General features: G+C 40.5%; 1 protein-coding gene across 3 annotated transcripts; it reads right to left on the bottom strand.

Moving 5' to 3' along the window:
• Positions 1–596: 596 nt before the first annotated feature.
• On the bottom strand, positions 597–26,257 carry LOC108404321 (signal-regulatory protein beta-1-like). 3 transcript variants are annotated; one of them, XM_017671851.3, is made up of 6 exons: positions 26,109–26,257; positions 18,164–18,523; positions 7,909–8,118; positions 4,480–4,788; positions 3,814–3,925; positions 597–3,406 (listed from the first exon to the last, which is right to left on the bottom strand). In XM_017671851.3, exons 1-6 carry the CDS (start codon positions 26,179–26,181, stop codon positions 3,328–3,330), a joined length of 1,143 nt encoding a protein of 380 aa, XP_017527340.3. In that variant the 5' UTR covers positions 26,182–26,257; the 3' UTR covers positions 597–3,327. The 3 variants fall into 3 exon arrangements, with proteins under 3 accessions (XP_017527340.3, XP_073092922.1, XP_073092923.1); XM_073236821.1 differs by having other exon boundaries at positions 7,909–8,223; XM_073236822.1 differs by lacking the exon at positions 18,164–18,523.
• Positions 26,258–26,291: the final 34 nt, after the last annotated feature.

Genomic DNA, 26,291 nt, shown 5'->3' on the forward strand with positions numbered 1-26,291 from the left:
TGATAAATGGAACATTTTGTCTTTCTGCTTTTACTTCTCATCTATGCCTACCTAAGTATCCTTTTTGCACCACAGCCTGGAGACTGCACTGTATCCAAGGGCTTTGGGAGGCAACAAGATAGAAAAGGAAAATAAGGCTATTTTGGCTTTGGTGATTGGCTGCCTTGGCAACCAGTTTTGCAGACCCAGTGGCCCTATAAATATCTCTCCAGCTCTGACCCCTCTCCTGAACTCCTGATGTGTATGTCCATCTGCCTACTCAGCGTCTGCACCCATAAACATTCCATTTTACAGGTTCAGAACTGAACCTTTGGTTCCCACCACCAATGCTATTGTTCCATCTGTCTTCCCTATGTCACCCATTGCTTCATCTGGCCAGAAGTCATCCTCAATCCCTTCTCAAGCATGTCCCCTCACATCTGTCTTTAAGTACACCTCACATTAGTCAATTTCTCTTCCTCTCCACTGGCATCACCATAGCTCAAGCCATCCTCATTGCCCCCTGGGCTTGCTGCAATAACGTCATAACTGAATTCCCTAATTACTTACTTTCCTGTAATCTATTTACCCCCCCACCCCCACCCCCAGGAGTCATGGTGACTTCTAAAAATGTAAGTCAGATCTTGTAATTTATTCTGTAGATTAAAACTTGTACATCTGGCCATTCTTTGAATACAATCCAAGCATTCTATCTTGGCCGAGAGCCCTGTGTGATTTGGCTCCTGCTCAGGTCTGCAGTGTTGTTTCATGTCCCATTAGTCTCAGATTCCAGCTCCACTGGCCTCTGCCTCTTCCTTGAACATTCCAGATTCCTTCATTCCTTACTTCTTGGCACAGTGGGGTCCCTGAAACAAGCCTATTTTCCCAATCTCTTGCAACTTTCAGATATCAGCTCAACCATCCCCTTTTTTGGAAAGGCCTTCTCTCCTATTTTTTCTAGATCACAGCCACTTAATTCCAGATCCCTGTGGGTATCTCCATCATTGCAATCTGCATTATTCTGTGAACGCTTTTTTCTTCAGAATACTTAACACATTCTTATTTCTTTCTTCCTACCTTCTCTGTTATTCTGGACTAAGGCAAGTGGGTAGAGGTCTGGGGCTTCAAAGGGAAGGAAGGCAATTGACAAGAAGATGGAAAAGGGTAAATGTTTGGTAAATAAATGGTTGCTGAGCTACCCAGAAATGATGGGACACAGAGAGGACTTTGATCAAATAGGCCTTGCTAGGTTCCTCCCTGTCTATCATGCCTAGTTTGTATTATAATGTAGGTATCTCTGGATAGCCCTTTTTCTGGACCAGGTATTCTATCTAAATTCTTTAGGATGTTGGTGATGGTGGGCAGGGTGTCGACATCTCCTCCTGAGTCTTTTGGGCCTTGATTGTTTTCAGCTTGAAATAATCCACATGCCAAAGTGGCACCTCTTGGATACAGTTGTGGCTGTTCTGACCCCGACATCCCCTGGGTATGTTTATCCTTTGATAGAGAGCCTTTCTCCAGAACTTGGACTACACTATCTCCTCCCAGATTTTTACCAGGACTGTTTTGGGACTTAGGACTAACCCTACATCCAGAACCACCTTTTGAACTTGGAAAAGCATGTGTGTTCTTTCCCTCTGCTCCCCACTCTGTGGCATGGAGTGGGCATTCGTACAGAACATCAGGCCGGAGAGATCAGGAAGCAGTAGAATGAGGAGGGCCAAGATCTCCCCATGTGTCTACAGAACCGTAGGCAGTGTGGCTCCTTGGGCAGCACTGAGCAGAGTTGGGACTGAAGCTGGATTTTGTGGCTCCGCCATCTGATATCTGAGTAACACTGAATAGGCTCCACCAGATCCCTCACCTGGAAAATGGGGAATGGTGCCCACCTTGTGGGATTGGAGTGAGGATTAAATAAGATACTGCACATAAGTGCCAGAGTCATGTGCCACCCATCAGCTATTAGTTGTAGTTGAATAGTTTTCCTCCTATGTGGAAACCTTAGGATGTCATAACAGGAGGGGAACTTGGGGTTCTTTAGGTAATGTCCTTTTTTTTTGGGAAAAAAAGTCCTATTTTTTTCCTTTGGATATAAAATAACTAGAATTGTACCTAAAATAATTCTTGCTTCATGACACCCTTGTCATTGACCCATGTGTGATCCTCTTTCATTAATCTGTTTACCTGTCCATCCTTCCATCCATCCACCCATCTTCCCTCCTCCACTCCCCACCATCCATCGACCTACCTATCTACTCATATACCTATTTATCAATCTTATATTGTTATTCTATTTATTTTTTGTTTACAATGATAGAAACATTCATGAAGCCACCACCCAGCATGGAAGCTAGAATCCTGAAAATTAACTTCCGTCTACCTATAAGTACACACCCTTCTCATTCCCCTCTTCTCCCCCTCAGGTAACTACTATTTAAAATCTTGGGTGCATTGTTCTTTTTTGAAAAAGTGGCTTATCATATTTATATGTATTCCTAAAAACAATTTATTCACTGTTTTTAACTTTATAAATAGAATAACATGCTGTATGAGATCTTATCCCTAATATTTTTTTGCTAAGATTTACCCATATATTGTGTTTAGCTGCAGTTCATGCATTTTTACTGTTGTATAACATTCCATTCTGTGATTGCACTAAATTATTTGCCCATCATACTGTAGACGAGTGCTTGCATTGTTGTCAGGTTTTACTAATTTTAAACCATGTACCATATATGTGTTTGCACACATCTCCTGGTGGGCATGTGCAAGGGTTTCTTTTGGGTATAACCCAAGAGTGGAAATGCCAGGTTATCGGGGTGTGTGAATGTTCAACTTAAGATTTTCTATGCTGTTTTCCAAAGTGGCTGTGCCAATTTCCATGCCATCAGCAATGTATGAAAGAGTCAGCTGATGCTTTGTCTTTTCTATTTGGATAGGAACAAAATGGCAGCTCAGTGTGGTTTTGCTTTGATGTTTCTTGATTACGAATGAGATTGGATGTCTCTTCATATGCTTATTGGCCATAGTGTTTCCTTTAATCCCTTTTTAATGATGGGCTATAGTGGTTTGATGGCAGTTGGGGTGCCCACAGTGGGCTTTCCTTCAGGAGCCAGGAAGCATCCCTCTGGATTGCCAGAATGTGTATTCTCCAGGGTGGGAGCCTGTTCTGCCTGTGATGGATTTTCTTGCTCAGGGTCACGGATTTGGTGCCTAGAATCTCCCAAGGAGCTTCTCTCTTGCGTAGGATGTGAGAGCCCACCTCTCACCACTGACCTTCATGGGCCAGGCTCTCACCTCCTCTGGGGGCTGCAGGAGAGGGAGGGGTCAGCCCATGCTGGACAGGCCTCAGAAGGCTGATGAGGCAGGAGAAGTGTTCACAGTGGTTTCGGGCATCATGGCAGGTGCCCCTCCTGGATCAGTCCTCCTGAATAAGAAAGAAAGGTACTGAGGGTCTTATGTCACTGAGGAGGGTCTTGCGTGCCCATGAGCTGCAGGAGAAATAGGGAGGTGGGGCGAAGCCCTTGCTCCTCTCAGGCTTCTCCTCAGAGAGCATGTCAGCAGTTCTCCCCATATGAGTTCCCTCCTTCTTTCCCTCCCTGAGTGCTGCCACTGTCCAGAGCGGAGTGTCTGCATCTTCATGCATCCCCAGACAGGAGCTGTGAGAGCAGAGAAAGGCTGAGGGGATTGGGGTGCAGCTCTTAGGGACCCTCTGGATTCAATATGCCTTCCAGGCAGAGATGAAATGGGAGCTCCTCTGGGCTCCTCCACACAGTGCTCCCTGTCAGCCTGGAGTCCCAGAAAGCCCAACTCCTCTCTGGAGTCTCCTCTTACTTGGAAGGGATGCTCCTCCTGAAGACGTAGATGATGGGAAGTGCAGTCAGGGGAAACAACTTCCAGCCCAGCAGGATGAGGGGCCCAAAGAGGGAGCTGAATTCTCTGGCACCTAGTGACAGAAAGTTATCAGGATGACCTGGCTTCCTGCTTGCATCACTCAACCCCCAGGCAGGCTTGGCCCCTCCCCAGACTCAGGTACCAAGATACACTTTGGGCTTAGAGGGAGTCACCTCACCTCTGTGAGTCTCAGATTCCTAAATGTTAAAATGGGAGCTTTTTTGTATCAAACAGGAGCTTCCAAGCAAAGTATCTAATAGGTACCTGGCAATTGGTGAGTCTGAATGGCTTTTGGGAAGATGGGTGGGATATGGGAAAAGGCGTTTCATATTAGCTTTGTTGTTCACAGGAGTATCTGGTAAGATGGGTGCGTGTCTGTGTGATGAAAGCAGTGCTTACTGCTATTTGGTACCTAAGGCATCACACCCTGAAGAGGCTGCTGTGATTGCTGCCCCATTTCATAGATGAAAAAACTGAGTTTCAGAAAGACAAAATGCCTTTCTCAAGGTCACCCAGGATGAACATGGCAGAGACAGCACAGGAACCTGGCCTGTCTGTCTCCAGGCTTCAGTCCCTAGCTGTTTGCTCATTCGACCCCTTACTCACCCAAATGTGCATGCCCTTCTCTAAACTTGCTCAGCTGCATGCTGGCCTGGACCAGTGTCTGGGCCTCACGCCGCACTTGACAGGTGAACAGCCTTTTGTCCTCTGAGGTGTTGACCAGGATGTGACTGTCTTGGCTGAATGTGCCATCTGGGTTCTTGGTGGGGGTGAGGGCCTCACAAGTCTTGTAACATTCCTTCTTCTCCAGCCAGGTGATCTGTACTTCAGGGTAAAACCTGTGCACGTGGCAGGTGAGGATGGCCGCCTGGAGGCTTGGGACCCCGTGTGCTGATATAGTCACTGTGGGTATAACTGAAACAATAGCCCTTCCTTGGTTCCTTCCTTCCTTCTTGCAAAAGATGCATGAAGAGCATCCATGCCTTTTAGGCATTGCGCTTGGTTCTCGGGAAACAGTAGTGAGCAAGACAGAGTCTCTGCCTCATGGAGCTTCTGCTTTAGTGGGGGGACAGTAATGAAAGCAGTTGTCCCATGAGCCCTGTAGGGGTTCTGAGAGCCACACAGGGCCCTTGACCTGTCTGGAGGTGGGGCAGGTTAGGGAAGAGTTTTTGGAGGAGGTGACCTTTAAGCATAAATATGAAAGATGAGTAAGAGTTAATGACATGTGGCTGATTGTATTTTCCAAAAATGGCCACGGCAAGCCCCAAAGTGTTCCAGAATCTTGCCACTCCCCTTCAGGAGAGACTACTTCTGCTCCTCTGAAACTGAGGCAGGACTTTGTGACAGCCGGATGCACAGAGTGTAGCAGAGGTGACACTGTGTGACTTCCAAGGCTGGGTCATAAAAGTGGCATCAATGAGGGACTACTGGGACACTCACTTTTGGAACACAGCCACCAATCTATGAGAATGCCTGAACTAGCTCATGTGGAAAGACAATAAAGAAAGGCCCGTGTCAAGAAGAACCAAGGCCCCGCCAACAGTCAGCAGCAGTGGCAGACATGTGGGTGAGAAACCTTTTGATGATGCTAGCCTCTTGGATCATCCAGCCGAGGTCCCAGCAGTCATGAAGAAGAGACAAGCCATCCCTGTGGGGCCCTGTCCAAATTCCTGACCTATAGCTATGTGAGCATAATAATTTTGGGGACTTGGAGTAAGTCTTGAATATTGGAATAAGTTTGGGATAATTTGGTATGCAGTCTTGGCAACTGGAACATTATGCAGAGGGGTTGGGGAAGGGTGAGAGGAAGGCAGGCACTGGGAGGGGCCAGGTGTAGGGAAGTGCCTCTTCAACAGAGGGAAGGGTGTGGCCGGAGGCCCTGACATGGAGCTAACAGGTTTCAAGGACAGAAAGATGACCAAGTGAGTGAGGGAAAGCATGGGTGAGATGAAGCCAAATGCATAGCCAGTTTGGAGACCGTTTACACTTAGTGGCGCTACACTTGTTATGTACCCCTTGGGGTACATAACAGATCCTGAACCCTCATACAGCTCTTGCCCGAAATTGGTCTGTCCGAGGATGTGCACTAAGGTGGGTCCCTCTCTTGCCTCCTGGTCGTTAATTCCCCTCCTCTGTTAAAAAAGGAAGGCCTTCCTCTCTCACATCCCAAATCTAGCTATGGTGTATTGCCTTTGGTACGGAGACTTTGGAACACAAAATAAAAGGATAGTTCAAAATATTGCTGGCCAGAAAGCCTGCTGTAATCAAAATATCATAAGCTCCCCCATCTATCTCATTGAGCTGCATTTCTGATAACATTTTATGGTTATTTTAATAATTATTTATCAAAACTTGTTATATATTTAGATTGTTTTGCTCAACCGTGTAATTCAATTCAAAACTTTTTAAGCACTTAGAGCCTTATGGTCATGAGAAAAATATGAAAAATTATACATATATATTTGTGGTAGCTCTCTGTTCCCCATATGTATGATGTGGTCAGTAAAAGACTTTCAAATATAAAATATGCTACTCTAGAATGAAATTGTCCTTGAGAAATAGAATGGAAATAACTAGTTTAGGAAGAAAAAGTTATGATGTTATTTTTCCATTAGACATTTCAGAGTCATGGAATTTATAATATCCCAGAAGTTACGTTCTGTGCAGCTATTTAAGTGTAGGATGAACAATTTTAGATGTTAACCATAAAATCTATGATGAACCATGTAGTTCATCATAATTATTTTAGGGTATATGAATAAAACTGCTCAAAAATCACTGTTGAACATCCCAGAAAGGATTTTGTTTCTTTTTTTGTAAGAGCAGTGATAAGCCACTGAAGGACTTTAAGCAAAGGAGGGACATGAAGCTGGCTTCCTTTATAAACTGCCTTTGGCTGCTGGGGATTTAGGGGATGGACAGTTGAGGGTAATGGTGGCTTTGAGAGAGGTGGCTGTTGCATCCAGGTAAGAGATGATGTGGGCTTGAACTTGGTATTAACTTGGGTGATGACAGTAGAGAGAAACCTATGGGTACAGAAGAGATTTGGGATATGAATTTGACAGAACTTGGTAATGACTGGGTAAGATCAAGTCTACAGCTTAGATGAGGAGGTTGATGGAGAGGCTCTTCACCGATATAAGGAAGGAAGTGGAGCCCAGGGTTTGGAGAAAGTGGGGAGAGCAGCACAATACCATCTTCAGGCCAATCATGATTGAACCACTTCTCTTGCGGAGGGTGACCTATGCCTTTCTCTTGTATTTCTGCATGGGGAGTTCTTACAGGAGGGAGGTCAGACATGGTCATCTGAAGAGATGTATTGCTGGATTCAAATTGTACCTCACATACTTAAGAGCCATGTGACCATGGACAAGTCATTCCACTTCTCTGGGCCTTGATTTCCTCACTTCACAAAACAGAGCCTCATTTCTGCTGTTTAAATATGTCTCTGCTCCCCACCTATCCCCTAATCATGGGGCCTTTGCACACCCTGCTTCCTCTGTCTGGAACACTGACTTTTCGTATCTTTTGTGCTTTGGCTCAAACATCACTTCTTCATAAAAGTATTTCCTGAGTAAACTAGATGCTTCCTGTTTTCATCCCTTTCTGCACTCTGTTCTTTTACCTCATATGAAATGTTACAAGTCACAGCAATATAGCTGTTTGCATCTTGGTTCACATGACTGAACTCAGGGAGGCAGGACCAGGTCTTTTCTGCTTACTGTGGGATCTGCAGCACTTAGAATAATACCACCACATAGTGGGTGCTCAATAAGCACTTGTTGAATGAATGAATGAATGAATGAATGAATGAATGAATGAATTTCCACCTCCCAAATATACTAGAGCGAAGGGAGCTCTGAAAGAGAAGGACCAAATCCTGCATGATATAGGAAATGTGGGCATATGAGACAGGGAACTCATACCCACCTCACATGGGGGTGGATGAAGAATCAGCAGGAGGATGCTGGGAAATGGTCCAAACTGGGAACCTGTGGTGGTCACCAAGGGTTGGCCACGTGGCCAGTTCCTTACCTTGGAGGAATTTGGAGATGTTCACATGCCCACTGAGAGGGCTTGGCAATTCACTGTGATCCACATGGCAGGTGATCTGGGCACTGAGTGATGATAAGGCAAGGGTCACGGAGGTAGTGCTGACGATGGTGTAAGAGGACGCATCTCCAGGTGGTAAGACAAAGGTCTGAAGGGCTGGAAGCTCCACGCCATTTTCAAACCATTTCAAATCTATGATTTTGGGAAAAAAGCCAGTTGATGTGCAGGTGAAATTCACTACTTCACCTGGGCTGAACCTGTTGGAGGGGCCAGAAATCTCTGGAAGAGAGGGCTTAGCTTGATTAAGGGAAGGTGGAGAGAGTGGAGAGAGAAGAGAGAGAAATGAAGATGGCAGGTTACTCTCTAGTACAAATACCTGCCCTGATGGTTTACCCAGTTAGACTTATCACCACAAGCTCTCACCTCCAGTTTTTCCCTTTTTGTAGTTTTTAGCATGACTCTCTTTATCATAACAGCTTGCCAACTGTCCTCACTGACTTTGCTGCTTGAACCCTTCCAACCCACACTCAGAAACCAGACCATGGTGATCGTGCCAAAATTCAGATCTGACCTTGTCACTTGCCCTCCCTCCTTCCCTCCTCTTCTTCCAAAAGTACAGTGTTTAAAAAGTCATATAAGATATGACTCCTAGCTTCCTCTCCTTGCAAAAATTACAGACCAAGTTTTAACTATTTTAGCTGATTCTTTGGACAGGTCTCTCTGTGTTTCTAAATAACATGTCTGTACTAATGTTTCTCTGCTTTTCAATTTCATGTATGATGGGTAGACCTACTAGTATGGAAGATGACGAGTTAGCTCTCTTACATCTCCCTCTACCTGCCATTGCACTTTCCCTCATTGTATCCTCCCAGCATCGACATGTCAAAATCTTTTATTTTATCAGTGTTCAGCATTTATATAATTATAATCAAAGGAGCACTGTTCGATATTGGACCATATAATGTATGATGATTACATTTCTTTTCTTATACAGTGGTTTGGTTTCCCAGGAGTTTTTCATGAGCTCATTCTTTGTATTTGCTTCGTTTTCTATGAACCTATGACAAATTTGTCCCTAAAAAAAAATCTTCCTCCACATAGGTATAACTCCTCCCAATATGTTTGATACTGCTAAGTATTGCTGTAGACTTCAGTTTAGAGTACATGTATATTGGGAGTGCACAAAAACTTTTCAGGGGCTATACAGGCTTGATTTTAAAAAATTACTGTGTGTAGCATACGCTCTCCAAGGCCGACCCAGACTCCTTGAGCTCACCCACTCCACTGCCCTCAGGAGTACTTCCAAATGCCAGTAGATGCATGCTTTTTCCTGAAAGTTCTTTCAGAAGTTTGCTTTTATGTAAGGTTGCTTGGACACTGGAACTACCGGGCATCTGACACAGTCTGGGAGCAGCTCTTAATCAATGACTGAGGGAGTTGGCGTATAATTATCACAAACTCCTTATCTTTTAAGAATAATAAACCTGAGGCTTATGTTCTGCATTATTTCCAATAGTCTCCCATCTGATTAAGCTCCGTTGCCCACAGTGATAGTAGCTTGATGACATACTCTTTATTGACTGTCTGACTTCCCCGGTCCCCCACTGGAGCTCCTTGCACTCACATCCTTGGGTCGGGATCTGCTTCTTGGTGAACCCAAGCTAAAAATCTATGTTTGAAAGTTCCTTGAAATAATTTATCTTTGGTTAAACCATCAATATGTAGTTAGTTTATTAGTTTCATTTTAGATTCAGTAATTTAGATATTTGGGAATTCTTTCACTTTGAATTGTTTATTAATTATTTTAAATGGTCATGTGTTTACAAAGCCAGAACATCAAAGTATACTCAGAGAAGTTAGCTTTAATCCCTGTCTCTTCTCTCTGTCCTCTCCCTCCCTATCAGTAAATTTTTAAAAGTATACTTTGATTTATTTCTCTTTTTAACAAATTATAAGCAAATATCTATATGCTTGTATTTTCTACTTTTCTTAACACAGAAGGTAATGTGTGCCACACACTGTTCTACATTTTGCTTTTCTTGTTCAATGATATCCTGTGGGATATCTGATAGAACTGCATTGTGTGACTGTATCATAACTTATTTAGCAGCTCCCTTTTCGTTCTTACAAATAGCGTTATAATCAAAAGCCTAAGCATAAGTCATCTTGTACTTATATTATGTATCTCTGGGAAAAATGTCTAAAAGTGGGATTGTTGGCGGGAAATGTGCAATTATGTAATATGTATATGTAATATATAATTTTGCTGGATCTTGCCAAATTCATCTCCTTCTGAGTTATATGATTTTGCATTTCTAACTGCAAAATAGGGAAGGAGCAGTTTCCTCATTGCTCCCTCAACAGAGTCTGCGGTCAAACTTTTGGATTTTTGGCCAAGCAGATAGGTGAGAAATTGTGTTCCATTATAGTTTTAAATTGTCATTTCCTTTTATATGACAGTGATTGAACATATTTTTATACATTTAATAGGTATTCCTACTTCATTTTCTGTAAGTTTTTCTATAAATATTCATATTTTTTGCTCATATTTCTATGAAGTTGTTTATCTTTTTCTCTTAAAAATTTAGAAGCTCTATATATACATTAGGGCCAATTCTTTGTCTATGTTATAAGCTGCAAAATATTATGCACACACACATCTATATACAAGTTTATTTTGTAGAATATGTTCAAATGATTATTTTTTCTCTTTCTGCTTATGCATTTTGAATTACAGTTGCAAAGGTTTTTCCCACTTCCAAATTATAAAAGAATTCAGACATGGTTTCTTCTAATACTTGTATAGTTTCATTTTTTTTTACATTTAAATATCTGATCCATATGGAATTTATTTTGGCATGTGGTGTGAGGAACTGTACACTTCACATTTCTGGATTTTTTATTCTGTCTCATTGGTCTGTTTTCTGATGCTCCAAATGATCCAAGACCATTGTGGAAAGACTTGCCTTTCTCCACCAAATAGCCTTTACTTTGTTTTTGGAAACAATTTACCATAGGTATGGGTTTCTTTCTGGAATTTTTATTCTGTTCCATCGATTTACTTGTCTACCTTGATGCTAATACTACACTGAATGCTTATGGTGGCTTTATAATAATTCTATTATTTTTGAGTGATATTGGTCTATAGTTTCCTTCATTTGGTTTTAGTATTACACTTATGCTGGCCTTAAAGACTGATTGGGAAGCATTACTTCCTCTTCAATTTTCTGGAAGAATTTGCATAGACTTGTTACTATTTATTCCTCAAATGTTTGGTAGAATTCCTCAGTGAAGTCATTTGGGTCTAGATTGTTGTTTGTGGAAAGCTTTTAAAACTACAAGTTTGATTTCTTTAACAAATAAAGAGATAACCAGTCTATTTATTTTTTCTTGAGTGAACTCTGGAGTCTGTGTCTTTCAAAGAATTTGTCCATTTCATCTAAGTTGTTGAATTTTTTGGTAAAAAGATTTTCATAAAGGTCCCTGATAATCTTTTAAATATCTGTGGAGTGTGTAGTGATGTCATCACTCTCATTCTTGATGTTGGTAATTTGTGTCCTCTCCTTTTTTTTCCTGATTGACTATGTGGCTAGGAGTTTATTGATTTTCTCAAAGAACCAGGTTTTGGTTTAATTGATTTTCTCCATAGTTCTCTATTTTCATTTTTTTAAATTAAGGTATTATTGATATACAGTTTTATGAATGTTTCACATGAAAAACAATGTGGTTACTACATTTACCCATATTATCAAGTCCCCACCCATACCCCATTGCAGTCACTGCCCATCAGTATAGTAAGATGCCACAGAGTCACTATTTGCCTTCTCTGAGCCACACTGCCTTCCCCGTGACCCCCCACAACATGTGTACTAAACAATACCCCTCAATCCCCTTCTCCCTCCCTCCCCATCCACCCTCCCACACCCCTCCCCTTTGGTAACTGCTAATCTCTTCTTGGAGTCTGTGAGTCCACTGCTGTTTTGTTCCTTCAGTTTTGCTTCATTGTTATACTCCACAAATGAGGGAAATCATTTGGCATTTGTCTTTCTCCGCCTGGCTTATTTCACTGAGCATAATACTCTCTAGCTCCATCCATGTTGTTGCAAATGGTAGGATGTGTTTCTTATGGCTGAATAGTATTCTATTGTGTATATGTACCATATCTTCTTTTTCCATTCATCTACTGATGGACACTTAGGCTGCTTCCATTTCTTGGCTATTGTAAATAGTGCTGCAGAAAGCATAGGGGTGCATATATCTTTTTGAATTTGAGAACTTGTATTCTTAGGGTAAATTCCAAGGAGTGGAATTCCCAGATCAAATGGTATTTCTATTTTTAGTTTTTTGAGGAACCTCTATATTACTCTCCACAATGGTTGAACTAGCTTACATTCCCAACAGCAGTGTAGGAGGGTTCCCCTTTCTCCACATCCTTGCCAGCATTTGTTGTTCTTAGTCTTTTCTATACTGGCCATCCTAACTGGTGTGAGGTGATATCTCATTGTGTTTTTAATTTGCATTTTCCTGATAATAACAATGTGGAGCATCTTTTCACATGCCTGTTGGCCATTTGAATTTCTTCTTTGGAGAAGTGTCTGTTTAGATCCACCACCCATTTTTAAATCTGATTATGTGATTTTTGAGTGTTGAGGCAAGTGAGCTCTTTATATATTTTGGATGTTAACCCCTTATCAGATATGTCATTTATGAATATATTCTTCCATACTGTAGGACACCTTTTTGTTCTACTGATTTCCTTTGCTGTACAGAAGCTTTCTAGTTTGACATAGTCCCATTTGTTCATTTTTGCTTTTGTTTCCCTTGCCCGAGGAGATGTGTTCAGGAAAAAGTTGCTCATGTCTATATATTCAAGAGATTTTTGCTTATGTTCTCTTCTAAGACTTTTATGGTTTCATGACTTACATTCAAGTCTTTGATCCATTTTGAGTTTACTTTTGTGTATGGAATTAGACAATAATTCAGTTTTCATTTTCTTACATGTAGCTGTTCAGTTTTGCTAACACCAGTTGTTGAAGAGGCTGTCATTTCCCCAGTGTATATCCATGGCTCCTTTATCATATATTAATTGGCCATATGTGTGTGCATTTATATGGGCTCTCTGTTCTGTTCCATTGATCTATGGCTCTGTTCTTGTGCCAGTACCAAATTGTCTTGATTACTGTGGCTTTGTAGAAGAACTTGAAGTTGGAGAGCATATCCCCCAGCTTTATTCTTCCTTCTCAGGATGTCTTTGGTTATTCAGGGTCTTTTGTGGTTCCATATGAATTTTAGAACTATTTGTTCTAGTTTGTGTTGAGGAATGCTGTCAGTATTTTGATAGGGATTGCATTGAATCTATAGATTGCTTTAGGTGCCATTTTGACAATATTAATTCTTCCTATCCATGAGCACAGGATGTATTTCCATTTATTGGTGTCTTCTTTAAGTTCTCTCAAGAGTGTCTTGTAGGTTTCAGAGTATAGGTCTTTCACCTCCTTGTTGAGGTTTATTCCTAGGTATTTTATTCTTTTTGATGCAATTTAAATGGAATTGTTTTCCTGATTTCTCTTTCTGCTAGTTCATTGTTAGTATATAGGAATGCAACAGATTTCTGTGTATTAATTTTATATCCTGCAACTTTGCTGAATTCAGTTATTAGTTCTAGTAGTTTTGGGGTGGGGTTCTTTAGAGCTTTTTGTATACAATATCATTTCATCTGCAAACAGTGACAATTTAACCTCTTCCTTACCAGTCTGGATGTCTTTTATTTCTTTGTGTTGTCTGATTGCTGTGGCTAGAACCTCCAGAACTATTTGAATAAAAGTGGTGAGGATGAGTATCTTTGTCTTGTTACTCATCTTAGAAGAAAAGTTTTCAATTTTTTGATGTTAAGTAATATTTGGCTGTGGGTTTGTTGTATATGGCCTTTATTATGTTGAGGTACTTGCCTTCTATACCCATTTTGTTAACAGTTTTTATAATTAATGGATGTCGAATTTTGCTAAATGCTTTTTTAGCATCTATTAAGATGATCGTGTGATTTTTGTCCTTTTTGTTGATGTGGTGTATGATGTTGATGGATTTTCTAATATTGTACCATCCTTGCATCCCTGGAATAAATCCCACTTGATCATGATGGATGATCTTTTTGATGTATTTTTGAATGTGGTTTGCTAATATTTTGTTGAGTATTTTTGCATCTATTTTCATCAGGGATATTGATCTGTAATTTTCTTTTTTTTGTAGTGTTATGCCATGTATTTTGAAGCACTTTTATTAGGTGCATAAATATTTAGCATTGTCGTATTTTCTTTTTTTTTTAGTGCTTCAAAGGTGTTTCTCCACTATCTTCTGGCTTGAATCACTTTCTTTTTTAAGATTTTATTTATTTATTTAGAAGGTGGATGCACATACAATGAAATGCACAAATCTTAGTGTACAGACCAATGAATTGACAGGTGTATATATTCATGTAATTATCACCCAGATCAAGATAGCAAACATTCTCACTAGTTTTTTCCCCTTCACCTATTTACCCATTCCTCCTTTCCCATGGCAACCACCAGTCTATTTTATATACCTTTGAGTCTATTTTGCTTTGCTTGTTTATTTGGTTTGTTTTTTATACTCCATATTTAAGTGAAATCATATGGTACTTATCTTTCTTTGGCTGACTTATTTCACTTAGCATAATACCCTCTTGGTCTACCCATGTCATTACAAATGGTAAGATTTCATTTTTTTATGCTGAGTAATGTTTCATTGTATATATGTACCACATTTTCTTTATCCATTTATCTATCAATGAACATAAGTTGTTTCTGTATTCTGGCTATAGTAAATAATGACACAATAAACATAGAAGTGCATATATTGTTTTGAATTAGTGATTTTGTTTTCTTCAGATAAATTCCCAGAAGTGGAATTGCTGGGTCATATTGTATTTCTATCCTTAGTTTTTTGAGAGACCTTCATACTGCTTTCCATAGTGGCTACACCAATTACATTCCCACCAGCATTGTACAAACATTCCCTTTTCTCCACACCCTTGGCAACACTTGTTATTTCATGTTGTTGATATTAGCTGCTCTGACTGGTGTGAGGTGATAGCTCATGGCAGTTTTGATTTGCATTTCCCTGATATTAGTGTTGTTGAGCATCTTTTCATATATCTGTTGGCTATCTGTGTATCTTCTTTAGAAAAATATCTATTCAGATCCCCTGCCCATTTTTTAATTGGATTATTAGTTTTTTCAGTGTTTAGTTATATGAGCTCTTTATGTATTTTGGATATTAGCCCCTTATCAGATACATCATTTTGTCTTGTATCATTTTTGATGGGAAATCTGCTGTAATATTTATCTTTATTCCTTTGTATCTAATATTTCCTTTTTTCTCTAGACACTCTTAATAGTTATTTTTATTACTCATCTTCTGCAATTTGATTATGATGCACCTTGGTGTAGTTTTCTTCATGTTTCTTGTGCTTGGGGTTCAATGAGTTTTCCAGATTCATGTGTTCATAGTTTTCATCATACCTAGAACATGTGCAAATATTCTTCTTCAAATATTCTTTCTGTCCCCTTCTTCCTTTGGCATGTCTAATACATATTTATTAGGCCACTTGAAGATTTCTAATACATATTAGTTCAATATGGATCTTTAAAAATATTTTCCATTCCTCTACTTCACATATTCAATCTTTCCTCTGGCTACTTGAGCAAATATAGTTATAACTTCAGTGTTGTTGTGTACTAATTCTATCATCTGTCCTTTCTGGTTAACTTTCAAATGATTGATTTTTCTCATTATAAATTGTATTTCCTGTTTTTTTTATGCTTGGTAATTTCTTATTGCATGCCAGATGTTGTGAATTTCTGCTGGATAGTCCATAATCCTATAAATATATTAGCGCTTGTTTTGTGACATGGTTAAATTACCTGCAAAACATTTTGATCTTTTCATATGTTGTATTAAGCTTTGTGATGCAGGACCACAGCATCATTTGATCTAGGGGTTATTCTTTTATGTCTACTGAAGCACAACCTTTCTTCATACTCTGTCAAATGCTTCATGAATTATGAGGCTTTTTACTCATGTTGGTGTCCCACAAGCACTAATTTTGGCCTCGTGTGAGCTCTGGGAATTTTATTCCCCTGAGGCCATATACATACGTTTGCTCGTGTATATGCATGTCCTCATATACATGCACTTTTCAGTACTCAGCCGAATACTCAAGATCTCTGGAGTTCTCTCTCTGCATAGCTCTCTCATCTTTGGTGCTCTACTCCAAAAATGCCAGCCACCTCACCCTCCTTGGACTTCTAGATCCTCCTTACCAACTCAGGGAGACCTCCAGGCTCCATTTGAGTTCTTTCTTACTGCATGGTAGCATGGAAGCTTTCTGAGAGAAAGAACTTGGAGCAGTCTTGAGTCTCACCTCATTTGTTTCTCATCTCTTAGGGTCCAATGTCTTGTCAACCCTTTTTTTCAGATAGTTTCTTAATTTTTAACATTTAAGTTCAGTCTCTATACTCTTTTGGTAGAAGATGCCCTAAGTATTTAATTTTATTTAAATTTGCTATTGTATGTGTGCTCATCTGTCCCATAGTATCTTATAACTGGCTTTTGTTTGTATATATGAAAGTAATTTATTTCTGTTTGTTGATTTTATGAGTTGCTACATTACCAAATTTTCTTATTGTTTTTAATACTTTAACATTGATTCTATTATGTTTTCCAGATACCATGTCATCTACACAGAGAGAGTTTTCCCATTTCCTTTATCATTCTTGTGTTTTGAGCTACTTTCCCCTTTCTAAAGCATTGGCTAATACTTCAACACAGTCTTAAATAATATTAGAAATGGTGGGCATGAGATTGAACACCATTTAATAGGCTAGCAATTCTATCTTCTTGAGATATCCCTCTTAAAGCCCTCAGTCGTCCTGTTCTGGAATGGCTAGTGTCTATTCTAATGCTCATGCAAGCTGTTATCTGGGGTTTCCAATCCTCTATTTCTGGTTCCCATTCATACTTTTCCTTTATTTAACCTCTATTTTGGTAAAGCAAAAAGGGTACATGAAAGGTACTTCTTGGTGATCTTGCAATCTTGGTGGATTGGGTATAACATTTTAGGTTGGACATTATTTCCCCTAAGAATTCTGATGGCACTACTCCTTACCTTCTAGTGACTAATGTTACCCATATACAACTCACATTGATCTCATTCAAATACATACAACTTGCTTTTCTGAAAAACCTATGACCCTTCTCTTTGTTCCAAAAGACTGTCTTCCATCCCCTTTGTTTCTCCATGGCCTTAGGTGCTAAAATTTTAAAGATTCAAAATTTCTGTTGATGTATGTTTTTCTGGTTCTTTTAGATTAAATAATAATTCCCATTTTTTCTTTACAGAGGAAACATTATAATAATTAATAATTCATCAACACAAACAGGCCTGAACTGGCTGCTCTGCTTCCCAGGCTTTCCTTTATGGATGCTACTTAGAGCCTTGCAAGCTTTGTCTTCAGCCATGACTTTATCATTCAATACCAAATCCAAGAATATGTAGGACTTACATAAATCAAGGACAAAATTTAAGATATATGTGGATTAATATTTCAATCAAAAACATGATTTTTCTAATTTTCTGCCTCAATTATTTATTCTTTGTTTCTATGATTCTATGGGTCCATGACTTTAAGATCATGTTTTTAAGTCTGATTGGTTTTAATATCCTGAATACTGACAAAATGCAATAATATAATTATTATATTATAGGCACTTCTAAGTGTTTCACATTTATAAACTCATTTACATAATATATAATCCTCACAACAAATCTACCAGGTAAGTAGTAGTATTATCTCTATCTGATAAATGAGGAAACTGAGGAACAGATAATTTAATAAACTTATTAAGGTCATACAGTTTGTAAATAGTAGAGTTAGAAGATGCACTCAGGCCATTTGGCCCTGGTGTGTGTACTTTTACTCATTCTGCTTTCCAGCCTAATTTGTAACCTTCAAAAACTGTTAAGATTCTAAAGGGTAGGATTCTAATGATATGGATCCTGGCATTATACTTTACTCAGCTCCTTCACTACAGTTTCTCACTAGCCCCATCTTCTGCCCTCAATCTTGACATAAGGGCTAACAAATAGGGAGCCTTGTGCTGAGAGCCTGAAGGATGTGACATGGAACAACAGGCTGGAGTTCGAGGGACCTGGACTTACCCCGCACAAACATCCTGGTTCCCGGTCCAGACTTAATCTCTACATCAGGGGTCCCTTTCTGGAACTTAACACAGTAGTAGACACCGGCATTTGCTGTGGTGACTCTACTTATGTGGATGGAGAAGTCCATGTTGTTCCTCTTCGTGGCATCTGAAACATGTGTTACTTGGGGGAAGGAGCCTTCTCCTCCCTTAAAACTGTAGATTAACTCGCGGCCTGGTCCAGCCCCCCTGAACCATTTGATGGGTCCCACAGGGAGCAGAGAGGTCAGGGTGCAGTTCAGAGTGGCCGTCTGTCCGGCTGCGACTGACACTGACCTGTCAGGCTGAACCACCTGTAGCTCCTCCTCACCTGCCGCTCCTGGAGGGAAACATAAATCAGCTCCAAGTCTGAGCCTGGCCCAGAGGACTTCTCTTGCAGTTTCTTTGTGAGACTAAAACTGGAAACTTTTGAAAAAATACTCAGGACTGTGCTTAAAGGGCCTCCCTCTTTCATCCTGGAGTCCAGTGGGAGGGTCCTGGACTGGCTGTCAGGCTGATGGTGTCAAGGCCTGGCTCCACTACCAAGCCTGATGTTTTTGGAAAGGCTGCATCCAAGCATGAAGGGTCATTTTCTTTTCCCAGGACTGCTGTTGAGTTGTACATGAAGACATGGGCTTGTGAAGGACACAGAGTGAGTGCTGTCCTGGCCAGGATGAGCAGGACAACTTTTCTGTGCTCATATTTGCATTTACTAGATGCTGGAAGGACTTCACAGCCAGAATTTCCACAGAAACTTCTGGGACACACATCACTCTAAACACTTATGTATATAAACCAACTCATTTCATTTTCTAACCACATTCTATTAGAAAGGTATTATTATTTATTTCCTTTTCTAAACAAGATAATAGAGGCACAGAGAAGTTGATAACTTGTCCAAAGTCCAGTAGGGGTCAAGTGCTGCAACTTGGATCTGAATGCTGGCAGGTTGGCTTAAAAAACATCTCTGCTTTTAACCTCTTCACTGGATGGCCTCTCCATTGAGCTGTTAACACCCCTGGGAGGAGGAGGGGTGCTTCACTTGTGTGCCTGGGGCTGGGACTAGCTCTGGGGAGGGGAGTGTTCAGGGAGGATTAACCCCCACTTCAAGGATATAATGCTAGTAGGCAGAGGTTCTTGGAGACTTAAAAGTCTAGAAGGCAAGGAGAAGCCAAGATGGCGGCATGAGTAGGGCAGCGGAAATCTCCTCCCAAAACCATATATATTTCTGAAAATACAACAAATACAATTATTACTAAAAGAGAAACCAGAAGATACAGTACAACAGCCAGGCTACATCTACATCTGTGAGAACTCAGCACCTCACAAAGGGGGTAAGCTACAAGTCACAGCCCAGTGGGACCCGAGCACTCCCCCTACACCAGCACCCAGAAGGGAGGAAAGGAGTCAGAGTGGGGAGGGAGTGGAAGCCCAGGACTGCTAAATACTTAGCACCAGAGTGCAGACACACCGTGTGGGGGTGCTGGATACTAGGGAAATGGGGCAGTAAAACCTGCAAGTGAGTTTCCACAGCTGGTGCCCCTGGGACAAAAGGAAAGCGAGTGCTTTCTGAAAGTCTTAAAGGGACAGGGGCCTCACAGCTGGACGGAAGTGTCTCAATACACTCAGCTCAGCAGCTGGGAATCCCAGGGAACTCCAGGCGCCCTAACCGTCTGGGAGGCAGCGCAGCTCTGACGGCCCTCAAAGTGATAAACATCCTCCCGTCCAATTTCCCTCTGGTGTGGTCCCGCCATAGCAGGGGAGCAGTTTGAGAGCGGTCACGCCCACAGCAACAACCCAGAGCCTCCTCTGCAGCCACCCAGTCAGACTCAGAGGCCCCATCAGTGCGCAGCTGCCCAGCACAAGCTGCTTGGGGTCATCATTCTTGCAGGAGAGGAAGGAGACCACCAAGCAAGAAGGGACTGTGTTCTCCCAGCTGACACATGTGCCAACTGCCCAAGACTACCTCTACTGCCATGAAAAGGCAGAATTTGATCAAGACCAGAATCACACAGACAACCCCCAAAAAGGAGCCTGGGGAGATAGATTTAACTAATCTTCATGAAAAAGAATTCAAAATAAAGGTCACAACCATGCTGATGGAGCTGCAGTGAAATATGCAAGAGCTAAAGGATCAAGTTGGGAGGGAGAATACAGAAATAAAACAATCTCTGGAAGGACTTAAGAGCAGACTGGATGAGGTGCAAAAGGCCATTAATGTAATAGAAATAAGAGAACAGGAATGCAGAGAAGCTGAGACAGAGAGAGATAAAAGGATCTCCAGGATCCTTTCATTTCCTCCAGGAATGAAAGACAGAGAATGATAAAAAATATCTCCAGGATCCTTTCATTTCCTCCAGGAATGAAAAAATATTAAGAGAACTGTGTGACCAAGCCAAATGGAACAATATCTGCATTATAGGGGTAGCAGAAGAAGAAAAGAGAGAACACGGGATAGAAAGTGTATGTGAAGAAATAATTGCTGAAAACTTCTCCAAACTGGGGGAGGAAATAGTTGCTTAGACCACAGAAGCACACAGAACTCCCAACAGAAGGGACCCAAGGAGGACAACAACAAGACACATAATAATTAAAATGGCAAAGATCAAGGACAAGGACAGAGTATTAAAGGCAGCCACAGAGAGAAAAAAGGTCACCTACAAAGGAAAACCCATCAGGCTATCATCAGACTTCTCAAAAGAAACCTTACAGGCCATAGGAGAATGGCATGATATATTTAAAGCATTGAAACAGAAGGGCCTTGAACCAAGAATACTGTATCCAGCACGATTATCATTTAAATATGAAGGAGGGATTGAACAATTCCCGACAAGCAAAAGTTGAGGGAATTTGCCTCCCACAAAACACCTCAACAGGGCATCTTACAGGGACTGCTCTAGATGGGAGCACTCCTAAGGCTAAATAGATGTCACCAGAGAAAATAAAATCACAGCAAAGAAAGCAGACCAACCATATCCTAACTAAAGGCAAAAAATAAAATCAACTAATCACAAAAGCAGTCAAAGGAAACACAAAAGAGCACAGAATAAAACACCTAAATACAAAGAATGGAGGAGGAGGAATAAGAAGGGAGAGAAACAAAGAATCATCAGACTGTGTTTATAATAGCTCAATAACTGAGTTAAGTTAGACAGTTAGATAGTAAAGAAGCTAACCTTGAACCTTTGGTAACCACGGATCTAAAGCCGCAATGACAATAAGTACATATCTTTCAATAATCACCCTAATGTAAATGGACTGAATGCACCAATCAAAAGACACAGAGTAATAGAATGGATAAAAAAGCAAGACCCATCTATATGCTGCTTACAAGAGATGCACCTCAAACCCAAAGACATACACAGACTAAAAATCAAGGGATGGAAAAAGATATTTCATGCAAACAACAGGGAGAAAAAAGCAGATGTTGCATTACTAGTATCAGACAAAATAGACTTAAAAACAAAGAAAGTAACAAGAGATAAAGAAGGACATTACATAATGATAAAGGGGTTAGTCCAACAAGAGGATACAACCATTATAAATATATATGTACCCAGTACAGGAGCACCAACATATGTGAAACAATTACTAACACATATAAAGGAGGAAATAGAATGCAATGCATTCATTTTAGGAGACTTCAACACACCACTCACTCCAAGGGACAGATCCACAAAACAGAAAATAAGTAAGGACACAGAGGCACTGAACAACACACTAGAACAGATGGACCTAATAGACATGTACAGATATCTACACCCAAAAGCAGCAGGATACACATTCTTCTCAAGTGCACATGGAACATTTTCCAGAATAGACCACATACTAGGCCACAAAAAGAGCCTCAGTAAATTCCAAAAGATTGAAATTCTACCAACCAACTTCTTGGACCACAAAGGGATAAAACTAGAACTAAATTGTACAAAGAAAGCAAAAAGGCTCACAAACACATGGAGACTTAACAACATGCTCCTAAATAATTAATGGATCAATGACCAAATTAAAATAGAGATCAAGCAATGTATGGAGACAAATGACAACAACAACACAAAGCCCCAACTTCTGTGGGACGCAGCAAAAGCAGTTTTAAGAGGAAAGTATATAGCAATCCAGGCATATTTAAAGAAAGAAGAACAATCCCAAATGAATAGTCTAACATCATAATTATCAAAATTGGAAAAAGAAGAACAAAGTCAGCAGAAGGAGGGACATAATAAAGATCAGAGAAGAAATAAATAAAATTGAGAAGAATAAAAAAATAGCAAAAATAAATGAAACCAAGAGCTGGTTCCTTGAGAAAATAAACAAAATAGATAAGTCCCTAGCCAGACTTATTAAGAGAAAAAGAGAATCAACACACATCAACAGAATCATAAATGAGAAAGGAAAAATCATGATGGACCCCTCAGAAATACAAAGAATTATTAGAGAATACTATGAAAACCTATATGCTAAGAAGGTGGAAAACCTAGAAGAAATGGACAACTTCCTTGAAAAATACAACCTTTCAAGACTGACCCAGAAAGAAACACAAAATCTAAACAGACCAATTACCAGCAATGAAATTGAAGTGGTATTAAAAAACTACTGAAGAGCAAAACTCCCAGGTCAGATGGATTTACCACAAAATTTTATCAGACATACAGGGAACACGTAATACCCATTCTCCTTAAAGTTTTCCAAAAAACGGAAAAGGAGGGAATACTCCCAAACTCATTCTATGAAGCCAGCATCACCCTAATACCAAAACCAGGCAAAGACCCCACCAAAAAAGAAAATTAGAGACCAATATCCCTGATGAACATAGATGCAAAAATACTCAACAAAATATTAGCAAATGGACTTCAAAAATACATCAGGAGGATCATACACCATGACCAAGTGAGATTCATCTCAGAGATGCAAGGATGGTACAACATTTAAAAATTCATCAACATCATCCACCATGTAAACAAAAAGGACAAAAACCACATGATCATCTCCATAGACGCTGGAAAAGCATTCGACAAAATTCAACATCCATTCATGATAAAAACTCTCAAAATGGGTAGACAGGGCAAGTACCTCAATATAATAAAGGCCATATATGATAAACCCACAGCCAATATCGTACTTATCAGACCACTCTCCCCAAGGTTATTCTACATAGTACTGGAGGTCCTAGCCATGGCAATTAGACAAAACAAAGAAATACAAGGAATCCAGATTGGTAAAGAAGTCAAACTGTCACTATTTGCAGATGACATGATATTGTACATAAAAACCCTAAAGACTCCAGTCCAAAACTACTAGAACTAATACCAGAATTCAGCAAAGTTGCAGGATACAAAATTAACACACAGAAGTCTGTGGCTTTCCTATACACTAAAAATGAACTAAGAGAAAGAGAAATCAGGAAAACAATTCCATTCACAATTGCATCAAAAACAATAAAATACGTAGGAATAAACCTAACCAAGGAAGTGAAAGACCTATACCCTGAAAACTACAAGACACTCTTAAGAGAAATTAAAGAAGACACTAACAAATGGAAACTCATTCCATGCTCTTGGCTAGGAAGAATTAATATTGTCACAAATGGCCATCCTGTCCAAAGCAATACGCAGATTCAATGCAATCCCTATCAAATTACCAACAGCAATCTTCAATGAACTGGAACAAATAGTTCAAAAATACATATGGAACCACCAAAGACTCTGAATAGCCAAAGCAATCCTGAGAAGGAAGAATAAAGTAGGGGAGGATCTCACTCCCCAACTTCAAGCTGTACTACAAAGCCACAGTAATCAAGATAATTTGGTACTGGCACAAGAACAGACCCAGAGACCAATGAAACAGAATAGAGACATTAACCTAAATATACATGGTCAATTAATATATGATAAAGGAGCCATGGACATACAATGGAGAAATGACAGCCTCTTCAACAGTTGGTGTTGGCAAAACTGGACAGCTACATGTAAGAGAATGAAACTGGATCATTGTTTAACCCCATACACAAAAGTTAATTCTAAATTGATCAAAGACCTGAATATAAGTAATAAAACCATAAAACTCTTAGAAAAAAGCATAGGCAAAAATCTCTTGGACATAAACATGAGTGACTTCTTCATGAACTTATCTCCCCAGGCAAGGGAAACAAAAGTAAAAATGAGCAAGTGGGACTATATCAAGCTGAAAAGCTTCTGTACAGCAAAGGACACCATCAATAGAACAAAAAGGCATCCTACAATATGGGAGAATATATTCATAAATGACAGATCTGATAAAGGCTTGACATCCAAAATATATAAAGAACCCATGCACCTCAACAAACAAAAAGCAAATAGTCCAATTAAAAAATGGGCAGAGGAGCTGAACAGACAGTTCTCTAAAGAAGAAATTCAGATGGCCAACAGGCACATGAAAAGATGCTCCACATCGCTAATCATCAGAGAAATGCAAATTAAAACCATAATGAGATATCACCTCACACCAGTAAGGATCACCACCATCCAAAAGACAAACAACAACAAATGTTGGTGAGGTTGTGGAGAAAGGGGAACCCTCCTACCCTACTGGTGGGAATATAAATTAATTCATCCATTGTGGAAAGCAGTATGGAGGTTCCTCAAAATGTTCAAAATAGAAATACCATTTGACCTAGGAATTCCACCCCTAGGAATTTACCCGAAGAATGCAGGAGCCCAGTTTGAAAAAGACAGATGCACCCCTATGTTTATCACAGCACTATTTACAATAGCCAAGAAATGGAAGCAACCTAAGTGTCCATCAGTAGATGAATGGGTAAAGAAGATGTGGTGCATATACACAATGGAATATTATTCAGCCATAAGAAGAAAACAAATCCTACCATTTGCAACAACATGGATGGAGCTAGAGGGTATTATGCTCAGTGAAATAAGCCAGGTGGAGAAATACAAGTATCAAATGATTTCACTCATATGTGGAGTATAAGAACAAAGGAAAAACTGAAGGAACAGAACAGCAGCAGACTCACAGAACCCAAGAATGGACTAACAGTTACTAAAGGGAAAGGGACTGGGGAGGATGGGTGGGAAGGGAGGGATAAGGGTGAGGAAGAGGAAAGGGGGTATTACGATTAGCATGCATAATGTGGGTGGGGGTGGAATGGGGTGGGCTGTGCAACACAGAGAAGACAATAACTCTACAGCATCTTACTCCGCTTATGGACAGTGATTGTAATGGGGTTTGTTGGGGCGACTTGGTGAAGGTGGGTTCCTAGTAAACATAATGTTCCTCGTGTAATTGTAGATTAATGATACCAAAAAAAAAAAATCTAGAAGGCACTGCTTACCAATTTCTCTAATAGTTCTATGCTGTGTGTGGAGTATATGTGACCTACATCTATCTATCTATCATCTATCTATCTATCTATCTATCTATCTATCTATCTATCTATCTATCTATCTATCTATCTATCTATCTATTCATCTATCATCTTCTATGTATGCATCTACACCTTAATCAAGGCAGCTCTGACTCCTAGGGTCCATGGTCTTCAGGAGGAGGCAGGAGTCAGATGCTGCACCTCCACCTCCTCCCTCAGGCTGGCACCAGGTCCTGTGGGTCAAGCCACCGGGATCACAAGGCCACCAGGGAGTGCCAAGAGTGTGAGACATGAGGAGAAGCTGGGAACTCCTGTCACTGAGAAATGCCTGGTGTGGTAAATCCTGCCTGGATCTAGGTGGGAGAGGAAAGGACTCCTCCAAGGAATAAGATTTCTGAGATTTGTCTGGCAGACCCTTGTTGTAAATGAAAACATTTAGAGCACTATCATAAGAAGGAAGAGGCAGTGAAGAAAGGAGCAGAGACCTACCCGACCCACTGCCAGTGGAGAAAGGGTACCACTGCCCACCTCCAGGGAGCACTTCTGCATGGAGGTGCCTGGAGGTGCTCACCTGTGAGTCCAAGCAGCAGAGGCAGCAGCAGGGATGGTGGAGGCAGGCAGGGTGGGGAGGCAGGAATGGGCATCGCGGTGGCCCTGAGAACCTGCTGTGTCTGAATGTTGTCCTGGAGAAGCCTGGGACTCTGCTCTGCAGCGAGGGGAAGCTTTGACTTCCTAATATAAGGGGAAGTGACTA

This window comes from Manis javanica, chromosome 5, assembly GCF_040802235.1.
Source record: "Manis javanica isolate MJ-LG chromosome 5, MJ_LKY, whole genome shotgun sequence".
Classification (NCBI taxonomy): Eukaryota; Metazoa; Chordata; class Mammalia; order Pholidota; family Manidae; genus Manis; species Manis javanica.

What these genes read in the sequence shown, in the direction of transcription:
- LOC108404321 (XM_073236821.1), bottom strand. Translation starts at nt 26,181, where the DNA reads ATGCCCATTCCTGCCTCCCCACCCTGCCTGCCTCCACCATCCCTGCTG. An exon ending in TCTGCTGCTTGGACTCACAG is followed by an intron (nt 18,524 to 26,108) that starts GTGAGCACCTCC and finishes GTTTCCCTCCAG; the next exon opens with GAGCGGCAGGTGAGGAGGAG. An exon ending in AGAAGGGCATGCACATTTGG is followed by an intron (nt 3,926 to 4,479) that starts GTGAGTAAGGGG and finishes TTCTGTCACTAG; the next exon opens with GTGCCAGAGAATTCAGCTCC.